At 41.0% G+C, this 22,275-nt stretch overlaps 1 protein-coding gene across 4 annotated transcripts in view; it reads right to left on the reverse strand.

Annotated features, from left to right (window-relative positions):
- The window catches only part of samd11 (sterile alpha motif domain containing 11), an 84,516-nt gene that overhangs the window by 29,100 nt on the left and 33,141 nt on the right, over window positions 1–22,275 (reverse strand). For all 4 annotated transcript variants that reach the window (XM_041800008.1, XM_041800007.1, XM_041800009.1 and 1 more), the window contains exons 3-4: window positions 19,118–19,293; window positions 11,421–11,530 (exon numbers count right to left, since the gene is read on the reverse strand). In XM_041800008.1, coding sequence (XP_041655942.1) covers window positions 11,421–11,530; window positions 19,118–19,293 — 286 coding nt within the window. The remainder of the gene's footprint in view (window positions 1–11,420; window positions 11,531–19,117; window positions 19,294–22,275) is intronic.

A 22,275-nucleotide genomic window follows, 5' to 3' on the forward strand; every position in this document is an offset into this window, starting at 1 on the left:
TTTCCTGTAAAAACAGTGGAATAACTGAGTGCTATAAATAGCTTTAGCTGCTAAAATAAATCCCTTTTATTTGCTATACAGCAGTCAATAACCTAACTTTCTCTGACAACCTAAACACAGTTTTCTAGCTGCTGCCTCAGTTTCCTTCTGCTAGTTAACCTCCTCCTTATCTGCTGTTCCTCCCACTGAGAGAAAAGAGGGATAAAAACAGAAGGACAGATAGAGAAAGAGGAAACAGCAGGACCTAAACCACTTCTCTTTCATGTGACACCACCAGGGCGAATCATCAGGCAGGGGAGCATTCCTCTTTTTCCCCCCTCTCTCTGATTTCCTCTCCTCCCTCAAACTTTAGTCCTCTTCCTCTCCTCTCTCCATCCCATGGAGCGTGGTGACAGCTCAGACAGCCAGACTCCTTAATTCCTCTCTTACTCCGTTAATCTGTCATCTTTATCAGGGTGGGGAGGGGGGAGCTGTGAGAGGAGAAGGGGAGGAGTGACAGGCGCGGACGTGGGGTGGGCCGCCAGCCGCAGCCCCCCGATCAATCTCCACATTACAGCTGACAGAATGGTGCTAATAACTTATTGATCCCCCCTTCGTGCGCCGGGGCCTCCGCCGGCCCTGAAAGCCCTGCCATTGATTGGCTTACAGGCCGATGCAGCTGGGAAAGAGAGGGGAGGAGGAGGGGAGGAGGGAGGGCTGATGGCGGCGCTTCTGCTCATGCTAAAAGGGGAGGATGCGCCACTATTGATGCATGCACATACACAAACAGCAACTCTGATGCTCTGCTTATCATGCTGTATGACTTTTTAATAGGATGGAAAAAATAAAGAAATCAAGAGGTAAAGAGATAAAAACACTACAAATGAAAGGAAGAATGACAAGAAACATGAACATTCAGTCAAGTGACAAAATAATACATGACACCAGAAACTAGTCAGCTATGTAATGCAATAAAAACCTAAAGGCTTTGTAAAACCTGCTATGTAGCATCATTCAAAGGCCTTCTGTTAGGTAGGTTGGACCAGCAAAAGTTATCTAGTGCTAAGGGGGTAATGCACAAAAAGTGAAAAATCCAACAGCAGAAACAGTGATTTAGAGCAGGGGTTCCCAAACTTTTCAGCCTCTGACCCCCAAAATAACAGCGCCAAAGACCCCCATCCTCCCTGAAGATGGTTAAAATGTACGGTGTTGCACATAGCATCATGTACAAATGTACATTTTAGGACATTTTCGTACACATTACTTATGTTTAAGCAAAAATTTCTCCTTTTAATTCTGTTTTTATTTTAACTGAACTCATTTCAAGGAAATATTTTACAATAATTGCTAAAATATACCACTTAAAATCATTTTAAGTTCTCGTTGTTTTGGAAAGCATCCCAATCAAATCTCTTAGTTCATTAAAAATGAGCTTTTTTGTCTTAAAAATAAAAAATGTCTCAAAATAAAATGTCTCAAAAAATGAATGACATTAATAAGAAATAAAAGTTCAGTAAGGTACAGACTTGCACAGAGTTTTGATTTGATGACTTCAGTTTTGATTTGACAAAATACATATGGTTTTATTGATTTATTTGAAAAGCTTACCTTTTTTCTGAACTTATCTTATACTGATCTGATTCTGAGCTGATCTTACAATGTTATTTTTAAATCTCTATGGATGGTTGGTGTTGCTTAAAGTGCAAGTTCATCAGCATAACGCCTGTTTAGAGAAGCTGGCCAGGGTATGGGTGTAGCAAAAACCATACCTTTACCATGATGTCAGACAGCCTTTACTTTGACGCCTCATTCTCTCATCTGTACAACTCTAGAATTGTTAAGCATGCCACGGTCCTCATCATATCAATGTATTCAGAATGGAGACGACAAAGCTTGATTAAGAAAAAGAGTAAGCAGAAAAAACTTTTTCTGATGAGATGGGTTCAAAAAAACAATGGATATTTCTACTGTGGTTGTCTGGTTAGTGTCCACAGCTGCCATTTTTTGCTGGCACCATTCATTTTCTATATACAGTCATGGACAAAAGTATTGGCACCCCTGGAATTTTTCCAGAAAATACACGATTTCTCCCCGAAACTGTTGCAATTACTAATGTTTTTGGTATACATATGTTTATTTCCTTCATGTGCATTTGAACAACACAAAAAAAAAACATTAAAAAAAACAAAGAAAAAAATTTAAGCAGCAAAATTGTGGAAAAATATGAACAATCTCAAGGTTTCAAGACCATCTCCAGAGATCTTGAAATTCCTTTGTTCACTGTGCGTAATATAATCAAGAAGTTTATAACCCATTGAACTGTGGCTAATCTCCCTGGACGTGGACGGAAGAGAAAAATTGACAAAAGAATGTAACGCAGGATAGTTGGAAAGGTGGATAAACATCCTCAGTCAACTTCCACACAAATTCAGGCTGTCCTGCAGACTCAGGGTGCAAAAGTGTCAGCGGACCATACGTCATCTACTTTAGCGTTCCTATTGTTTTTTTATAACCGTTAATTATCTATAAACAGCCCATTTATCGTATTCCTCTCTCTTAACAATGCAAATGCGGAGGTTTTAACATTTATTTGTTCTCTGTAAACATACAGTATTCAGGGAATATTTACCAAATATTTTTTTAACATAGTGCACACCCCTGGCTCATGTGGGTGACACGGACACACACAGCTGGAGCGCACACACACTGCGCTGACGCGCTGGTCTTCCGTAGTCAGAGAGGAACTTTAAGAGGACAGCGTTCAGGTATTTATCCTCCAGTATTCTGAAACTTTTTCCCTCAAGAGATAGAAACCTTGAGTCTACACTACCGACATGGTAGCCTGCATTTCATTGTAGGAGTGTGTGTGAGCATTGCTTTTTTGAGTGTCATTGTTATGCAGCATGAAAGAAGATGAGGATGAGAGGAGAGCAATCCATGCTGCTGCGTAAAAGACGCACAAACGGTCAAAGAGAAAGGGACAATAGGAGAAAGAGGTACAGGAGATCATGATGGAAAAAGTAAAAACCAAAGGTTGTGCAGGAGTCTCAAATCACAAGTCCGAATCAAGTACAAGAACAGCGGTCCTACTGCGACATCCAAGCAAACAGGTAACACTGGACAATACTGGACAAGCCCACCGCCATGATCAGAAAGCCATGCCAAAACATACCGGGAGTAGAGCGAGAACATTTTTTTCTGCCGCAGAAAGCTTTCAGTTTTGCTCTCTGCGCTTGTTTGTCTGGTTCAGACAAAAGCGCCACTGCGGCTCAGTGCCAGCTAATGACAGGCCTGCTAGAGTCATTAGCTGGGACACAACAACTTAGAACCTGTATACAACAACTAACCCTTTCCCCGTAACTATCACATAATCATGCCAAAGCGAGGCGACAGAAGAGCAACAGCATCGTTTTCTGTCGCAGAAAGCTTTCTGTGTTGCTCTCAGCGCTAACTGTGATGAAGAAATGTTTTGGTCTGGCTGGTCATTCGTTGAATTCGCAGCATTAGGAGGTCATATTTACTAAAATCAAAAGCTATTTCAATCAAAAACATCTTAACAGGTAAAGTTACATGTTAACATAGGAGCCCTTCTTTAATATCACCTTCACAATTCTTGTATCCATTGAACTTGTGAGTTTTTGGAGAGTTTCTGCTTGAATTTCTTTTCAGATGTCAGAATAGCCTCCAAGAGCTGCTGTTTTGATGTGAACTTTCTCCCACGCTCATAGATCTTAAGGTTGAGGATGCTCCAAAGGTTCTCATTAGGGTTGAGGTCAGGGGAGGATGGGGGCAGACCATGAGTTTCTCTCCTTTTATGCCCATAGCAGCCAATGACACAGAGGTATTCTTTGCAGCATAAGATGGTGCATTGTCATGCATAGAGATAACAGAAGGAACTGCGCTTCACTTTGTACCATGGAAGAAAGTGGTCAGTCAGAAACTCTATATACTTTGCAGGGGTCATTTTCACACCTTCGGGGACCCTAAGGGGCCTGCCAGCTCTCTCCTCATGAATCCGGCCCAAAACATGACTCTGCCACCTCCTTGCTGACGTCACAGCCTTGTTGGGACATGGTGGCCATCCACCAACCATCCACTACTCCTCCATCTGGACCATCCAGGGTTGCATGGCACTCATCAGTAAAAAAGACAGTTTGAAAATGAGTCTTCATGTATTTCTGGGCCCACTGAAACCGTTTCTGCTTGTGAGCATTGGTTAGGGGTGGCTGAATAGCAGGTTTATACACGACTGCAAGCCTCTGGAGGATCCTACACCTTGACGTTTGTGGGACTCCAGAGGCACCAGCAGCTTCCAATACCTGTTTGCTGCTTTCTAATGTCATTTTAGCATCTGCTCTCTTAACCCGATGTATTTGTCCATCAGAAACCTTCCTCATTATGACTTAATCTGCATGAACCTGTCTGTGCTCTGCATCAGCCACAAATGTCTTCTATGTTAACATGTAACTTTGCCTGTTAAGATGTTTTTGATTGAAATAGCTTTTGATTTCAGTAAGCATGACCTCCTAATGCTGCAAATTCAACAAATGACCATTTTCAGTTCTTTACAACTTATAAATCTTTTAAAACTCTGTTCTGGATAATAATGTGGAACATTGCATTTTGAGGTTTTTATTTTTTTTTAAATAATGGTTATCATTATGAAGTTTGTTCAAAATCATTTAAATTATGCTCTAATGGCTGATGACTTGAAAAATATTTTGTCATTTGCATTAATATTTAGGAAAATAAGAGAAAAATGTCATTTGCATAATAATGTGGAAAGTGGTGTAAATCCAATGTAGGTCAATGTTTTCATTGCAAAAACATCCTCAGTGTTAGCCATTTTTGTTGCTGTGCTCTCAGCTGAAAATAGTTCAACCTCTGCACAGCACTGCACCTGTCAATGTTGCTTTTCTCAAACTGATCAATCTAATTCAAGAAGGGGTGGAATTTGACAGATTTTTGTCAGCAGGCGAGCCATTGCAGCTCTGGTGGAGGAAATACCAACATGACTTATCTTTATCAGGGCTTTAATTAATGGTCTAAATCTGCTGCTAATGCAAGGCCAAGATTCCCTTACATTTTTTTCATTTTTCCTACTTATTTTTCATAGAATAAAAGGAAAAACTAAGCACACATATCTGTTTAAAACAGACAGATACTACAGAGTATTGGAAGCCAAATTTTGTAACCTAGAACAGACACTGGTAAGAATGTCTCTGATACTGAGGTTGCAAATGCTGTCAGCAGAAAAATGGTGGCTGTGGACACAGCCCTTATGCATTAAGCACCATCTTTCCTAATGGTGAGATAGAGCAGTGTTCTTCCCCAAGTGTCAGTTTGGACTTTTAACAAAGGTTTATACAGTGTGAATGTCAGAAAACATGCATTTGCACAGTTGTCTGAGTGTTGAGTGTAGGTGCAGCTAGCCACAGCAGTTTAGATCAAACATCTGCTAATGTAACACAATAAAGTTTGCACGCTGAGCAGTTAGTGGTAGGCTACTAATCAATTTTAATTTTAATTTTAGCCTTGCACAGTCATGAAAACAAGATAATCAAGAAAAAAATATAGTGTCTCATGATTGCTGTTTCATCCATAGGTTTTATCATAGTATGGTAAATGTTTCAATTATTGTTATATTTTATACACAACAGTACATAACCTCTAATTCTAAAACATTGATACTGTATTTATTTATTGTTATAAAATATAATTATCTTCATACATATATATATTTTTCTTTATTTTCAGTATCATAAAGTTTTCAGAGTGTGTAAGTGTTAAGATAGTTTAAGTCTGATAAATGCTAATGATGCAGGTGTTGTAAAATCCATGGGTAATCATGTTCAGTAATTTTGATCTTGGGATTAATCAAGATAATCGTGATAATAATCGAGAAGCCTTAAGAGCAGTTTATTTTTCTTATAACAGCTAAAAGTATCATTTTAAAAGGTTGCTTGACTTTAAGTTTAGCTTACAATATCAATTTCTGATCCCACCAGTTAATCAATGGGATGCAAGGCAGCCAAAGACATAAAGCTTCAAGATATGAAGCTTATGGCGCCATAGAAAAGGGGCTATCTGCTGTAAGAAGTTCTAAATGAAGCTCAGTTGAAACCACTATTAGAAGTGATGAAATATATCAGCTGACCCTATTCACAGGCATTTATAACTCAGCTTCCATGTTCATGTTGCCTTCACCATAGAGGGGCTGTGTTGACTGTCTTTTTCTACAGGTAATACGGTAATCATCAGTACCGCACAAGGCCTAAATCCAGTACAAATAATTTATCTGTTCAGATTTACTGCTCCAATATCTAACCTCTATGTCTCAAACATTTTAACATGCTCATAGCAGCTTTGCAAAAATAGGCATTTTCATGCTCTGATAGCGACATCAGAAAAGATACATACACAGGTATGTTAAGGCAGTTTCAAAGTAAGTAAGACATAACTTTAAAAAGGTGAATACTGAAATGAACAACAAGTTTAGGGGTACAACAATACTGTTATGTAACTGTGACAGATGGAAATCTGTGCCTATTACAGTGATCCAAAGCATTTAATTGGACTGATTAAAAAGGTAGTAAGAGAAGAGTTTTAAGCTCAGTTTAAAAGGCATAGAGTTACAGCTGTTGTAATTTATTATGGGATTTGTGTGAAATCAAACACAGTTAATAGCAAAAAGTAGGAAAGACTCTAAAAATGACTTTCTTGATTCAAACTTGTTTTCATTGAGAGATATGACTAATGAAACATGTCTCATGTCCTCTGACAATTCAATATTTAATATTTGTACTGCATAAATTTTATTGCTGGACAGTTGCATTAGTGTGCTTTATGATTAACCCTGGGGAGTGCCTGTTTGTTATGGCATCAAAATTGCATTCTATTAAGCAGTGGGATGTTTTAAAATATTTACCACCAACCAACACTTCCTTTTTGCCCCTGTATGAGCCTGCTAATATTACCAGAAATCCAGGAGTGTTTACTTTTGTTTAGGATTGCTTTTCTATGCTAATCAGGTAATAATGAGCTGGTAATACTTTAAAAGCAAGCCTCACTCACAATCAGTTTATAAGGAAAAAAGTCCTGCACAAACACGCTGGGCTGCAGATTCACACGCAAGCAAACATCTAAAAACAGGCATTTAAAACCACACATGGAAAGGTGCACATGCTGAAACACACACACAAACGTGCACAAGCCCCAAACCACCACTACAACCCCCAACCACACACACACCGACAGGCTGTAACTGCCTCTGGGAGTCTGAGTGCAGGGAGCAGAGGAGAGAGAGTGTGGCGGTCCAAAAACACCTTATCTGCCTGTTTGAGTCTCCGGTCTGACCGCAGAGCCACGGTTTACAGTCTCCACAGGCAGCCAGACTCTCAGCGTCGGCGCCCCTGCTTTACCCCTCCCTCCTCTCTTTCCCTCCTCCCTCCTCTCTCAGAGTCTCTGAATAGCCAGCGGCTGGGGAGTGAGAGAGCGAATGAAAGAGGGAGGGAGGGATGGAGAGGAGAAAAGGAGGAGGGAGGCAGACCTCCTGTCTGTCCCTCAGATTTAATTAACGGCCCACTCCGGCGCAGAGACGACCCAGCAAGCCTGCTTCTTTTTCCTCCTGACCCACACACACGCACACAAACACACGGAGCCGTCCGCCGCCATAGCTGCCGCCTGCCCTCCCCTGATACCACCACCGCACTCATTCATCTCTCTTTCCTCTGTCTCTCCATGTCCAAATGTTTCTCCCATCAGTGTGTCTCTGCCTATTATTTTGCCCTTGTCTTTTTAATTTTTTTTTTCTCTCTAACTTTGAGATTCTCTTCTCTCACAGCTTCCTGACACACTTTAAACACGTTTAGAGGATGAGTCAAATAGGGAGCTGACTGACATACCAGAGTAAACACAATATCAGAGACAGAGAGCTGTGTTTACCTTCTCATCCATCCCAAAGTCAAATAATCCAGTGCTCTAAACTTCATAAGCCCACCTACGTATTTGGACGCAAATTTGAACCTGTGTTGATTTTCCGTAGACACGCATGTGTGTAACTTTGTGTCATTTGCGTGTAATTGTGTGTTTGTGAGTGTGTGTGTCTAATTTCACTGGCAGACAGAATTAGAGCCAGTGGCTGATCCGATTGGACTTGTTTACAGACACGGAGCGAACCGCTTAGGCAGCGCCTGTTAAATCTCCCTTTAATGGTCAAACAGACAGATTTTTAGGGTTTTGGACCCCCTCTAGTGTAGGCCACACTCTGTGCACCCCCTCTATCACCAACCTTATCCCCTTGTGTCTTTCTCCATTAAGATAACTACTAAGGGCTCTGATTTCTCCATTAAGTTTATCAGCTGATTAGGCCAGTATTTGGGTGGAAATCCGTCGCAAACCGGGGTTTAAGACACTGGCTGGGCTGGCTGTTGAGCAGTCTAATACCCCCCACCTTCCACCCACCCGGGCTGATATCAGAGGCACCATATGGACAATTGATCTGGCAGACAGAGAGATGTCTGACTATTACACTTGCTATGCCTCCATCTAATGGTATAAGAAGGGACAGGGTCAAACCCTGGGGAACATGTAGGACCAGAGGTATGGGTTTCTCAAATATCAAGTTTTGTTTACATCACTTCAAGTGCTTAATATGCAATAGTAAGATAACATTATTGTTTGCATACTTTGTTTAGGGTTAGTGAGTGAGGCTTTGTTGCCCAAAAATAGCAGCTTTGGAAGTCTCAACAAATCAGATGATCGACCGTTCCATCCCCACGATAGCGTCACATTGAACCTCAAATCAAAGGTTCAAGTCCAACTACATCAAAATTGCAATTTCAGCTGAATTTGCGTGGGGATGCTGAATTGTGGAAGAATTGCTGAAAATAGCCAAAAAGCACAAAAATGAAATGCTGAAAATAGCATAAAAATAGCATAAAATGGCATAAAAGTAGCTGAAAATGGCATTCAATAGCTATAAAAGGATAAAAATAGCTGAAAGTACCCTAAAAAAAGCTGAAAATAGCCTAAAAATAGCTAAAAGTAGCCTAAAAATAGCTGGAAATGTCTTAAGAATAGCTAAAAGTAACCTTAAAATAGCTAAAGATAGCATAAAAGCCAAAGAGTGCAATACCTGATTTGTGAAGAATGTGAAATAATTGCTCAAAATATAGAATTTAGCAAACAAAAAAATGAACACTGCCTTATTGACAGAGTAGCCTCTTGAGTCTAAAGGCTGAAGGTGTGTGAGATTGTGCTAAAGATGGTGGAGAAATTGTTCACAGCAGTGTTACTCAACCCTGCTTAACCAAATTGTTGAAAAATGCCTTTGCAAGAGCCACAATCTAGGCACTGAAGCAAAAACAGCTTAGATTATTTTACTCAAGTACAAGTACAGTTACTCTGGTTAAATTTTTCTTAAGTAGAAGCACTGATTTCAAAATGTAAATAAAAAGATCAGAGTAATTAGGGATGCTTGATATTATCAGTATAATATCGACAGTGTTGGGAAAGTTCAATTTCTACATGAACTACTTCAAAGTTCAGTTCACAAATTTTAAAATGAACTAGTTCAGTTCTTAGTTCATAATTCAAAATTTTGAACTAAGTTCACAGTTCCAAAAATGAACTAGTTCATAGTTCTTTTCTTTTTTTCAATATTATATTGAAAAAATATTGTTGCTGCGAGCCATTACCCTTAGAATACTGGTATTTCCCCATTGTTGCACACTAGTAGCCAGCTGCAGCCGTGTCTTTTGATTTTTTAGTCACTTGCACATACCTTGAAAGTTTAGCTGGGTGCTTTAGTTCAATGTGCCGTTTTAGGTTTGCTGTTGACGTTGCTGATGTATGGAGATGCTTCTTGAAACCCGGCGGGCAAAGTTTACACAAAAAGGTAAGATTTTTCACACTTGGATCATCACTGACCTTTTCATAAAATTCTTCAAAGTAATCATACAAAGATGCTGTATTAATCGTGGAGGCACAGTCTGAGATAGTGCTGCTGCCTTCATTTGTTTTTGCCTCCATGATTTGCGTTTTGATGACGCAAGCGGCGGTGCAACTCTGTGGTGGCTGGTGTTACCAGATTGTTTGTTTTCCCCCTACATATTAAAGCCCGTTTACGGTGTGTTTTAGCTGGGTTTTCACCTGGAAGGCTCTATGGAAATTTGGCACTCTCTTGAACAAACTGAGAGAGAGCACCGTTCACAAACCCCAGAATGAGCGCGCTCACATTAACGTTCATCAGGCAGAAATAAAGTACGTTCAGTTCACGTTCGCCCAAAATATGAACTCTATGAGTTCATGAACGATTGTTCACTGAACTCGTTCAGGCACGGCACTAGATATCGATACTATCGGCTAGAACTATTGTGTGAATATCAGCATATCGGATAACTGCAAAAACCCAATATTGTGCATCCCTAACAGTGAATTGAGTAAATGTTATTAGTTACTTTGCGACTCTGGCAATAACAACAAGAGAATATGAATCTCAGACCAGGTTGTTTACATAAAGGCACATCTTTATAAAAAGTGTAGTGGAGCAGCTGTTTTTGGATGTAATGGGGGCTCATGCTATCACTGTTACTGACCATCATGTGTAGTCAAAGCCAAAATAGTGGCTAGTTTCATGAAATTGACAGAGAGCTTAGACCTCCTTGCTTTGTATAAATGTTTTTTTCTTTTTACTCAGTAATGGGCGCCTTATTAAATGTAGTGAGGTACAATCCTTCCTCTAAGTATACTTAAGCAAAAGCAAAATTACTCATTTCAAAATATACTAAAGTACAAGTAACGTAAGTAAAATGTAATAAGTCATTTCCACCGTTAATGATAAACTATACAAACATATTTCATGTCACAGGTTTAAATCACTCAAAGAGTCAGCAACATCCACTTAAGTAAGCTGATTGCTGATTTGTGATATCAGCAAAGGCTGTTTCTCAAACATATGTCTTCGAAGGCTGCACAATATCCTCATACAAGCCTCTTGACAAATAGCTGTGATTAAAAGCTGTCTGTTCTGTCCATAAGCTCTAAGAAAGGCTCTTAGCACACACACTTAGAGACACACACACAAGCACTGTTCCTCTGCTCACATGAAACTGGATTAATGGCAAACAAAGCTATTTATTCAGAGGTAATTTAAAACAGGGGGTTAAACAAAAATCCTGGAGTGCGGAAGAGAATGTGGGAAGAACATTAAGTAATCAACTTGAGAGTGACCTCCAGGAATGAGTAATAAGCTTATGTTAAATTCCCCCAATCACACAAATTAGAGCAAATTAAATGGGTGATGGAACGTTTACATATGTTAGAGGAAATGTTCAGAGAGATTTATCAGCACCATGGATAAAAAGGGGAAAATAAAGACAAAGAAGTGAAGCACTCTGCCAAACCTTGAAGCACACAAACATCACAACTGTGGGTCCTACCTGTGTGTCCAGTACTGTTGTTATGGTCAGAGGCTGACTGGCCCTCAGGCATGCCGTGCTGTCTGGTGTGGTGCAGGTTCGAGATGATTGTAGAGAGGTCACTGTCACGACTGTAACACACATGCACACACGCAGGAAAAGAGGATAAACACTATTAAAAGCTGCCCCAAACAAACTTAATTCCACAATGCAATCCGTCCAGTGAGTGATAAAGCAGCAGAGCATAAATTCACACTATTTCACACTCTACTTACCACAAAAATCCTCCATACAGAATAGCTGTCCCTTCTAAATTGCATACCTCCACACAAACTCAGCAGCTACAAGTGGCTGTCCTGTCAGCTGCTTCTTAGCTGTGAGGTGTGTAATACATTCTGACAGACTACCGCATCCAGCACTTTTGGGTCTCATCCCTGCTCATCTTTCACGGTAAGATGTATTAACGAACATATTCACAACTCCCAAGTAGTTTAGCAGCTTAAAACCTTATTATGGTTCCTTTTTAAATCAGACCGCCAACAGCTGTTTTGGAGAAATACGGCAAGAGAATAACATGAAAAGACAGATGGCAAATACTTAAGATGAAATTAAAACGGCTTAAACAGGTCTTATTTCCTTATTTGGGTAGTCATACTTCAAATTCAGTGAGTGTGGTATGAGGGGAAATATTGTTCTTCTCTTGTTTTCTATTCTTATGACTTTAGTTCAACAGCAGGTTCTGTTAAATGAAACTGCGACAAGTTTATCCCCGTCTTTCAGCACCAAAAAGAAGAAGGAGTGGGAGGATTTTAAAGATTAGGCCAAGATCTGGTTGAAGCCGCTCTGCCCTTCTAAATGCTCCACCAGCCGCCCATCTAACCTCCCCACGCCATTGGTTACAAACAACTGTGTCATTGAGGTATTTCATTTGCAATCTGATTACCATCCTGATCACATTAAATAGCATAATGATGGGAAATCGGCACTTAAGAGTTTGAGAAGAGTAAAGCAGCTGAGCAGTGGGAGAGCAGACAATGTAACTGAAAACAGCTTGTATGTGTGCAGGATGAAAATTCTTCAGTCATAAGGTTAAAATAATTTATTTGTAAATACTTCTTTGTTATCTGTACCTTTATTCTATTCAGAATGTAGGCTAAATAATTAATAATTATTTATTTTGCAGGGAAGAGCATTCCAAATAAATTAAAAGCTCATTTTTATTTTATTCTACTTACAGGAAAAGCTTAAAAACATAAAATATTCAGACATGTGAGATTGATGGTGTCCGCAGCCTCTCATGTCAGCAGGAATCTTGTTTATAGGCGAAACTGGCAACTTTATTGAAAGCAGAATCCTCTATGAAGGGGGTCTGGTATGACACAGCAAGCACAGTTTATGGGACAGAGGCGGTGAACGGTTCTTAGCTGCCACCACTATGACGAGGCCACACTGTTTGCGGCTGCTGGATTTGGGTTTTTACAGTCCCATGATTACAGGCTGCTGCTGTAATGTCAGGCTGTCAGTCGCCAAGCTGTTTTCCACACGCTAACAGGAAAGATGAAGGAGTGAGTGTGGAGGGCTTTCATGCCGGCCATGCTGGCTTCAACAGTCACCTTTCAGTCGCAGAGACGCACTGGGTCAGAAAACTGTCTCAGACAAAACACGACCTGTTGCTAAATGAAGACACTCTTAATTGGACTGCAAATTTTTTTGACTGATTATAGACTTCATTTTAGGGAGTAACTTGCTAAAATTAGTGGCTATCTGTGTCATAGAGCTCAGTCTTTTTCTCCAAAAGGAAAATGAGATGCAGGGAAGATTTTTAAACTGTGCTCAGAATCCTGGGATAATGTATCTTAGTCACCCAGTGTCACCAACAAATAACAAAAACTTCTGTTCCATTGCAAAAACATACAGCAGATTCTGTCAATCTGTACATCGAGTTGCGACACCATCCTGCCTCCATCTTTGAAAGTGATCATGATAATGTCATCCTTAACTTTCCAGAGAGGTGATGGGGTTATTATCCAATGGCGAAGTGGCCGCTCTAAGCCATGAACGGCAAGGACATTGTCAGTGGGGTAATTAGCGCACTGTCCTGAGCTGTCCCGCCACGGCTTGGGCTAATGAGGGCCTAGCCCTTTCTCCACCTACCTCTGCCCTCCCTCTACTCCCTCCCCCTTCTTTCTGGGTGGAGGCAAGGTCATACTCAAGCCCTGGAAGATGAAAAGGGGAATGGGGAGGGTGTTTAAAACCCAGTCACCTGAGTCAGCACTCCCTAAGGAGCTCCTAGGTTAGCTGGGAAGGACGGGGGCCTCAGACAGGGTGGAGGGGGCCATTATTGTGGCTATTGGGCATGATAGATAAAAAGAACATGAGCTGCCTTCTTATCACTCAGGTGCACGCCAGAGACCATCATCTTATCCTCAGCTCATCCCCAAACTTGTCAATACCGCCCCTTCATCCCTGTCCGCAGGTTTAGACACACTGGCCCAGATAGCAGGATAACTAATATGAGTTAATACTCAGAGTCTGTAATTGACACTACTACTATCCAACGTTACTGAAGTGGCATCAAAAAGTCTCTGATTATATTGTTTAAAATGGAAAAGTTTCCAGATTTAAGTTAGGAAATATTTGACATGATCAGAAAAAAGCCTGATGATCCAGTATAAGATTTAAAACTGAAGTTTTAAACTTTTTTTTGACTAACACCACCAAGTCAAAACTTCTTTTCATGTGTCTGGTTGATTATTTTTTAAATACACCATCACTTCATATTGCCAACAATACTCACAATATTTGTTGAATATTTTCTCCAAATTCATTGTAATTGAAATTTTGATTTCTGGATGTATTCATTTTGATAAAAAAGGCTGAAAAGTGACACAAAGTCCAATGGAAATTTATCATTTTTTAGGCTCTGTCTTTTGTTAAGAGGTTGCTGTGCTTCCTTCTAACATTAAAATAAGCTATATGCTTCAAAACTATCCACACCACATGAGAAGCCTCTCCTCCTGGCACAGGGAGGCAACTCAGTATAAATGCCCAGTAGTGGCCTGCTGTGGCATTGGCACGCGGAGCTGAGGTGGCGGGGCTGGAGGTCACAGTGTGAGCTGGCAGAAGCTGGCAGCCCAGGCACCCTGACGCCATGTCTCACACCACCACTGGGAAAGTGCTGACAGACAGACAGCAGGGAAGGTGGAGGAGGAGAGGGAAAGGGAGGAAGAGAGACGGAGAGGAGAGAGCGACCGACACACATCGCAAGAGCTGTGTAACATCTGGTGCTCACAGGTTTTATGCACACCCGTCCTCTGCTCTCAAGGCAACACAGTCCTTTAACCTGCACAGGTGGCCCCACAGCAACCTCTAAAACCCAGGCAATATGTAATATTTAACACCCACTGCAAAGCCAGGTATGACTTAGGTAAAGAATGAGTAATAGCTATATGCTACTCTCCATAATTTGAAACACAGAGCAGGAAAATTGATCAATTTCATGTACTTTTCATGTTTTGTCTGATTCCTTTGAGTAGTCATACACAATTGTCATGCTGCTCACAGCTGAATCAAAAGGCAAGCTGCAACTGGGAACAGTGCAAGCAGAGGGGCTAATGAATAAATACAGAAATAGATACATAAATAAGTAAGAGTAGCCCTGCTTCACTTCTCCTTGTTGTTGCTCGGCTGTACAGGCTGACACGAGGTCGATAAGCCAGCCAAGGGAGAAAAAAAAAATACAAGGGAAATAGAATATACAGTAAGCCAGCCGTGTTGCATGTAGGATACAAGCTGAGCCATGCACATGCCGCTAGAGCTGCTGCTAACTACTTCTCTAGCTCACATACTTCATCCATTCTCTGATGCTTCTTTTGAATTGCTATTATTTTCCAAATCCGGGGAGAAAATTCAACAAAGATTTTTGAATTGATAAATAAGAGTTGTCTGCCATATTAACAGAGGAAATAGGAAATATCTTTAGGATAGATTAAAAACCAAACTCTTGATCTTCAGCTCATGCCAATATGACAGTGCATGCTAAATGGTAACCATCTTGTTCTTTTAAATAAAGATGGGGCGAAATTCAAGACTAAGCAAAATCTGAGCCTCAGCTACAAGAACCTTGCAGACCATCATTTTGATAAACTTGTGTTTTGATTCTGTGTTGAAAGACACAAATTCTGCAGTTTCAAAAACAAAACCTCACTGCTAACCAACTCCACATCAGCTAAGTTGCTGTGACTCTGTTGCCATGGTATCCTCATGTAAACAATGCCAAAAATTATTAAGCGGAGAGCTTGTCTAAAAAGCTATAAAACCTCCAAGCTCACTAATTAGTGCTTTAGGGGAGAGCCGTTTCCAGTAATTTCACACTGTCCCTGACCTCTTACTGGCATAAGGCAATGACACAGTTGTTCAATAAAGCTAGAGGACAAAATGTCAAATGCAGTAGGCATACAAAACTAACACAGCATCAGTGTCTTCCTTTCTCTGTGGCTATGATGCATCCAAACGTATCTTCCTTGTATATTTACACTCGTGTATAGCCCTTTCCTTTTTTACTTTTGTAGTCAGTGTTTGCATGTTTTACTGATCTACAAGCACATGGTCCAAAGCCCAGTTGACTGCGAAAGTGCCGTTTTAGTTAATGTAAATACTGACTATGTTTTATTCACAGGCTGAAAGGCAGATGTCAGCGGGTGTAACTTGTAAATCCATGGTGGTTGCCAGATAATTACCCAGACTCTCAGTCAGCACTTTTCAATCAAAGCTTTGATATCTACAGCCAACTGAAACAAACACTGTAAGGTAGCATTTCTTTTGCCCTTGAGTAAGACACTAAAACCCGAAGTTAACCCCATCAAATATTTACACCCTCAGATGAAATCCATAAATCAGCATTAATGAATCCAAGTCAGAAACAACCAATATAGCACTGGTGGGGAGCTGTTACTGTACCATGGTAGAAACATACATTTGTTTCATGTGTTTTTACAGTTTAGAAGACTTTGTTTCTGAAAACCTTCAATGCCCTTTCATTTAATCATTTTTGGTTGGCTCAGTGGCTTGGCTGCTTTTCCGTCTCTAGATATCGGGTGCTTATTCAGCAGAAACATAGATCTGTGCAGCACAAAGTAAACTAATTGTCCGCGGAACTATAAACATCAATCTGGTTTAAAGAAATGGCAGCTTTATTATGAACTTGAGACATTGCAGAAAAAGAATGATGAACTATGAAAGCAACACCAGCTGAAATGGGCAGATAGGTGCTCTAAGTGTCTATTAATGAAATGCCACCTGAGGTTTGATGCTGCCTGAGGTATTACGTTTGGAAAAAGGATGTTTGGATAAAATAATTGACACGTGCTGCTTTAAAACGACTACACTATATTTACAGTAGGCATGTTGCAGCAACCAAGTGGGTGTGACACGGTGCTGCCGCCAGCCTGATGATGTGTGGATGAGACAGCACAGATACACTCACACATGTATACAGAGGCCCCGTATTTTTCACATCCATTGGCCAAATCCAATTTGTTAAGACCCTTCTACGACTCACTTACGAAGCTGCGGTCAATGGAAATCACATTTCCGTGATTGGACATCCCATTATCCCGTTCGCCCAGACCTGCACTGGGGGATAAAGCAGGCCTGAGACGGATGCCCAAGACAGACCAGAGCTGCGGCTCCAGTGAGTCCGTCGCCTTTCAAAGGGTAAAAGCCTGACATATTAGTCATAAGTGTTCTTTAAATTCATTATCATCTTAACACGCCAGCGGCACAAGTGTCAGGGGGAGGGGAAACCCTCTTAAACGAGGTTAGTGGATCCATTTAAAGCTTCACAGTTGCTGTGCTGTCCGCCATGTCACACGCAGGTCTCAAGACATGAAAAACATCCCCTCCTGTAATGAGGTTGCACAAGCTGCTTATAATGCAGCTGGGGACTTTCTGAGGTTAATCAATGAACAGCTTCTGTATTATATCCATCCATAGCCTGTCTGAATTCTGAATCATACAAATCTGAATTCGTACATACCAAATAATCATGTGTGCACATGATGTTTTTATGCACTTTACCTAATTTATTCTCTTAAGTCCTGACTGTAATGGAGCAAAAATAAACTTTTTTTTCTACCAGAGGGGAAGCTTTGTCCCCTGATCCCATTTAGTTCATCTCAATGAAATCACCTTGATGTTACCCTGTACGTGTTTTTAAATGCAGAAGGAAGTGAATATGAATACTCAAAAGCTCAGACAGATCAGACCACATTTTCTGACATACCCTATCTAATATGTATAAAACTCTTTAATGTTCTCCAACAACTGTTACTGTGTTACTTTTGATATTTGGTCAGCAGCCTTCTATTGATATGTATTTGATCTGGCCAATAAAACACTTTGAAAGCTGAAGACATTTCAGATACATTCCTGAATGTTTTTATGTATTTGCTTATCATTTTTGGCAACCACCGATCTCAGAAATAAACAATAGTTTTCAAAGCGTTGCAAAGCGCTCTATACAACTACAGTGAAGTAGTTCAATGCCGTGACATAAAGACATAATTACCAATGTTTCTTATTGAAGGCACAATAATCTACCTATTTCCAGACGCAGCAGTATGAAGATGAAGTAGACAGTGGTGACTCAGGTGAGTCAGTCTTTCAACATCAAGTCAAGACAGATACACTCAGACTTGGCAGGGGCAACAAACAAACCGACAAAACAATTAACACTTTCAAAGCTTAGCACACGCTTCCATAAGACATCCCACAGCTACAGCCATGAGTTTATTTTTGAAACACTGATCTTTGTCTGTTTGTCTCGTAATGGGCCTTTAGCACCTTAAAATCATTCTAAAAGCACATCTAAGATGCTATTACAAAGAAGAAATATGTGAAATAGAAATATTGGGAAAGGGATCTGAAGGCAAAATGAGGATGTCTTTTTTTAAAATATTTGAAACAAATTTGACTCAGAGGCTGGCATGACATTTTCTTCATGTTATGATTCATCACATTATGTAGCCTATATATTTTAAGGAACAATAAAAGCCTATGCAGTACGACATCACTGTTAATAAACACAGGGAGAAGAACATTTAAAGTAGTGCATTGCCCTAACCTGACATGCTAGATTGATTTGTTTCACACATCCATCTGGGAAAGCTTCAATAAGAAACGTTTGAGAAAAGGCAGAGGCTTTGACTAAAACTCGGAGTGTGATTGGGTGAACATCCTGTCCGTCACATCTCTATGGGCCAATCAGAGCAACAAAACACATGACGTAGCCGCTATCAAGCTGCACGTGCGTAGCTACTTAAGGAATAATGCCAAACATGGCGACTGTAGACATGTAAGTACACGACTTTTGTTGTTTTTGAAAAGAAAACGACTCACTGCTGTTCTTTGTTCTTCTTTTAACGAAGAAATGTCGTCAAGTTCTGATAAAACTGGCGCCTAAGCAGCATCCACGCTAATCTCTTCCTCCATAACTGCACCAGCTGTTGCTGCTGCTTGTTTACGTCACAACTCTGCTGCGCCTCAAAGTACTGCCCCTTGTCACTGACTGGTCCTGTCACTTTCTAACCAGGCCCAAACGGTTCAGATGGGAGCTTTGCAAGATGGATTCACCAGTGAGAAATAAGGAAATGGACTTCTCCATCTGCTTTGCAAGGTTAGCATTGCCCTTGAATCTATAGAAATTACGTCTTCCTCACCTCTTTTTCATGATACTGTAATGCAACTCGTCCTCCTGTTTGATGTGCGCATGATCTCCACTGGCCCGCTCGCTGCCCTCACTGTCGTCACTGCTGAAGATGGAGGCCAGCTCCTTCTTGGGAACCCGATTGGGGGGCAGGGGGATAGTGCGTTTCTCCGCCAAGCGCCCACGATTCTGTGCAATAACATGAAGAGGAAAATACAAACAAACTTAGCAACAGGATTCAAATTTAGGTTTTAAAGTTCTCGTGTTAGTTTCTCAACCATTTTTATTCACTTCTGATCATTTGAATGGATCTCTTTTTAAGATTCAATATGATTAGTTTCTTTTTTACTAGTTGTGACTTTAATGTGTACTTTGGTTTTGTTAAATTTTGCTGTATTAACTGTCAATTGTACTCTGTCATCTCGCTTATTGTGGCATTTTTAAGTGTTTACTGGAAGGAATACTGATGACCCATTCAAAAACTCAAAAGTAGGCACATAGTGAAATTATGGAGAATTAGGGAGCTCAGCTTTTAAAAATAAAAAATAATGAAAAGTAGTTAAGTAAGATCAAAGAGTGGTTTAACAGCAACAATAAAACCATCAGTGCAGTTGAAACCAAAACATCATCACCTGAATCACTGACATTCAGCCTCCAGCCAGATACCCTTAAGCCAAGTGTACTCTGTCAATAAATTATAAAGAAATACTGGAAAAAACAGTTCCAAAACTCCTCAACTGGTCCATAGATATTGAGTACCATTCTTTTGAGACAAACATATCTAACTTTAAGCTGAGGTGATGTTAGGGAAAGTTAGCCAGTGATTTGGGTGTTTATTTTGCTGCAAAGCTGCCAGCAGTAAGCAGAGAAAAGAGGGGATAAAAAGGAGAGTGCGGCCCTGAGGGTGTTAGGAAGTGAAGCTGGGCGACCTTTAATGTGACCTGAAGAGGTCACTGCAGATTAACATGGTTCTATCATAGAAAGAAGGGAGGAGGGGAAGAAAGAAAGAAAGAGAAAATCATAGATAGGAGAGGAGACGTGGAGAGTGTAGGAGAGATTGAGCTGGGGGAGGAAACCTGAGAAGATCAGGGGAAGGGTAGGCTGAGGAGAAAAGTTAACAGCAAGGGAAGGGAGGTAGAGCAGATGTGGGTTTGTACAAAAGAGGGTAGAGATAAGGTGAGAGAAAAAAAACAAAAATAAAAGAGAATGTGGTGAGTAAGAACATGAGAGAGAGAAAGCTCCACAGAAGTGAGGTCTGTCCAGAGTGAGTGGACTTGGATTTGAAACTATATTCCCTCTCTCTCTGCCTACATCTCTGCTCTTACTCCCGGACGCCTTTGAGCCCTCCAGCTATCCCTTCCACCACACGCAACCCCACTCTCTACCGCTCCCTCCTTCCCTCGCTCTATCCATCCCAGGAGGCGCGGCTGCATGAGTGGCAGGCGGGGGCAGGAGGAGGGATTTGGGGGCTCCTAGCCAAGAGGCAAACAGGTGCAGCCCCTCTGGAGTCTCTCAAATGGCAGACATTAAAAAGAGTTTGGGAGGGGAAAAGACGGAGAAAGATGAAAACATCCCCCAGGATGAGCAGGCCACAGAGTTCTGCACATTTTTCTCCTTTCTCCGTTTTATCATGCCATGCCAGAAAAGAGGTTTTCCTACTTTTGTCTTTGCTGTTGGAGCTTTCTCCAACTTTTGCTTCAGTATTTGAGGACAGTGGCTCACTTTCTGATGCTTCCTCTACTTCCACACAGGCCTTACTACTGCAGTTAGTGCTGCAGTGCTGCAACTGCTTGTTACAGGAGGAAACATGAGTAAAACATCTCCTAAGACAATAGAAAAGCACTTTACTATGGATGTTACAGTGGTCACATCTGTCAGGCACACACATCTGTTCAGAGCAATTCCTCAACCTCAGTGTCTCTTTAGTGCCATCTTCACAATGTCATCAAAAACAAAGACACAACTGCATGAGTATCCCACTTATACTACACACACAAACTCTCTCACACACACACACCTGCTCTGTTTCTGAGAATTCCCCTCTAAAGCGGGGGATTTTACTCGGAGAATGCTAGAAATACAGTGTATACAGGAATAGTTTGTCGGAGACCAGTCGTGACTGTGTGTGAGTGTAGACAACCACCCACATGGCCGTGACATACCCAGGCTGACAGCCCCCGTCAACCCCCCTCTTCCTCCCTCCTCTCTTCTCCCGGAAAGCCCCGATCCTTTCTTTAGTGGCACTGACGCAGAACTGGGGGTGAGCTCCCACTGCTTCCGGCAACACTTCCGCAGCACGGGGGAGGGCTCTCCGAAACAAAAAACGAAGCAAAACACACCCCTGGCAGCCCACGTAGGAGCGCTCAAAGGAAGGGCGCCTGAGCGCTCCAGCTCGTACGTGCACGAACAAACACATGCGTCTGCACGGAGCTGAGGCAACCTTGCTGTGTGTGGTCAGCCTCCTTTCAGCCATGGAAAAAAGTCTCTTATAAAAGTCCCGCTGAAAGCACCTCTATGAATATCGCCTCCCACGCTCTCTGTCTGACAGCGAGCCAAAAAATATATCTGGGCTTCACATTTAGAAAAAGACACATATACAGACAAGTGCATAGGGGACACACTGACCAACATATTACACTGTTTAGAAAGACAATTGAAATGTAATATAAGCCCAGGACAAATAAACATGTAAGCACTTTTAATAATCTAAATTTATGTAAAATAGTCATCTATCGGGGGCACACCAGAGGTTGAACTTGAACTTAAAGCTGTGCATAAATTACTTTTAGTTTGCTATTGTGACTATCATCACACAGTAGTGCAGGTATCATTGTAATAATATAGCCATAGCCAAAGCCCGAGTGACATCAGCCATTTTGTTACTGACTCTTGAGGCCAATCGGCAGCAGCTGCCATGTTAAAACGATGACTCAAACTAACTTTAAAACGACTCAGAAACAGAAAATGAGACAAAGCTGATATGGATCCCAAGCTTCCTCTAAAACAGCTACACCATGCTAGCTTGCATTCAAGCCATGCCGCGAGAAATGCATAACCCATATACTTCTTAAAACCAAAATGAACAAGTCATAAAAAATTACCCCCGTAAGTGACACAAATCATTGATTACTGAAGGGAGCTCTTGAAGCCAAACACACTTAAATTTAAATC

Source organism: Cheilinus undulatus, linkage group 11, assembly GCF_018320785.1.
Source record: "Cheilinus undulatus linkage group 11, ASM1832078v1, whole genome shotgun sequence".
Taxonomy (NCBI): Eukaryota; Metazoa; Chordata; class Actinopteri; order Labriformes; family Labridae; genus Cheilinus; species Cheilinus undulatus.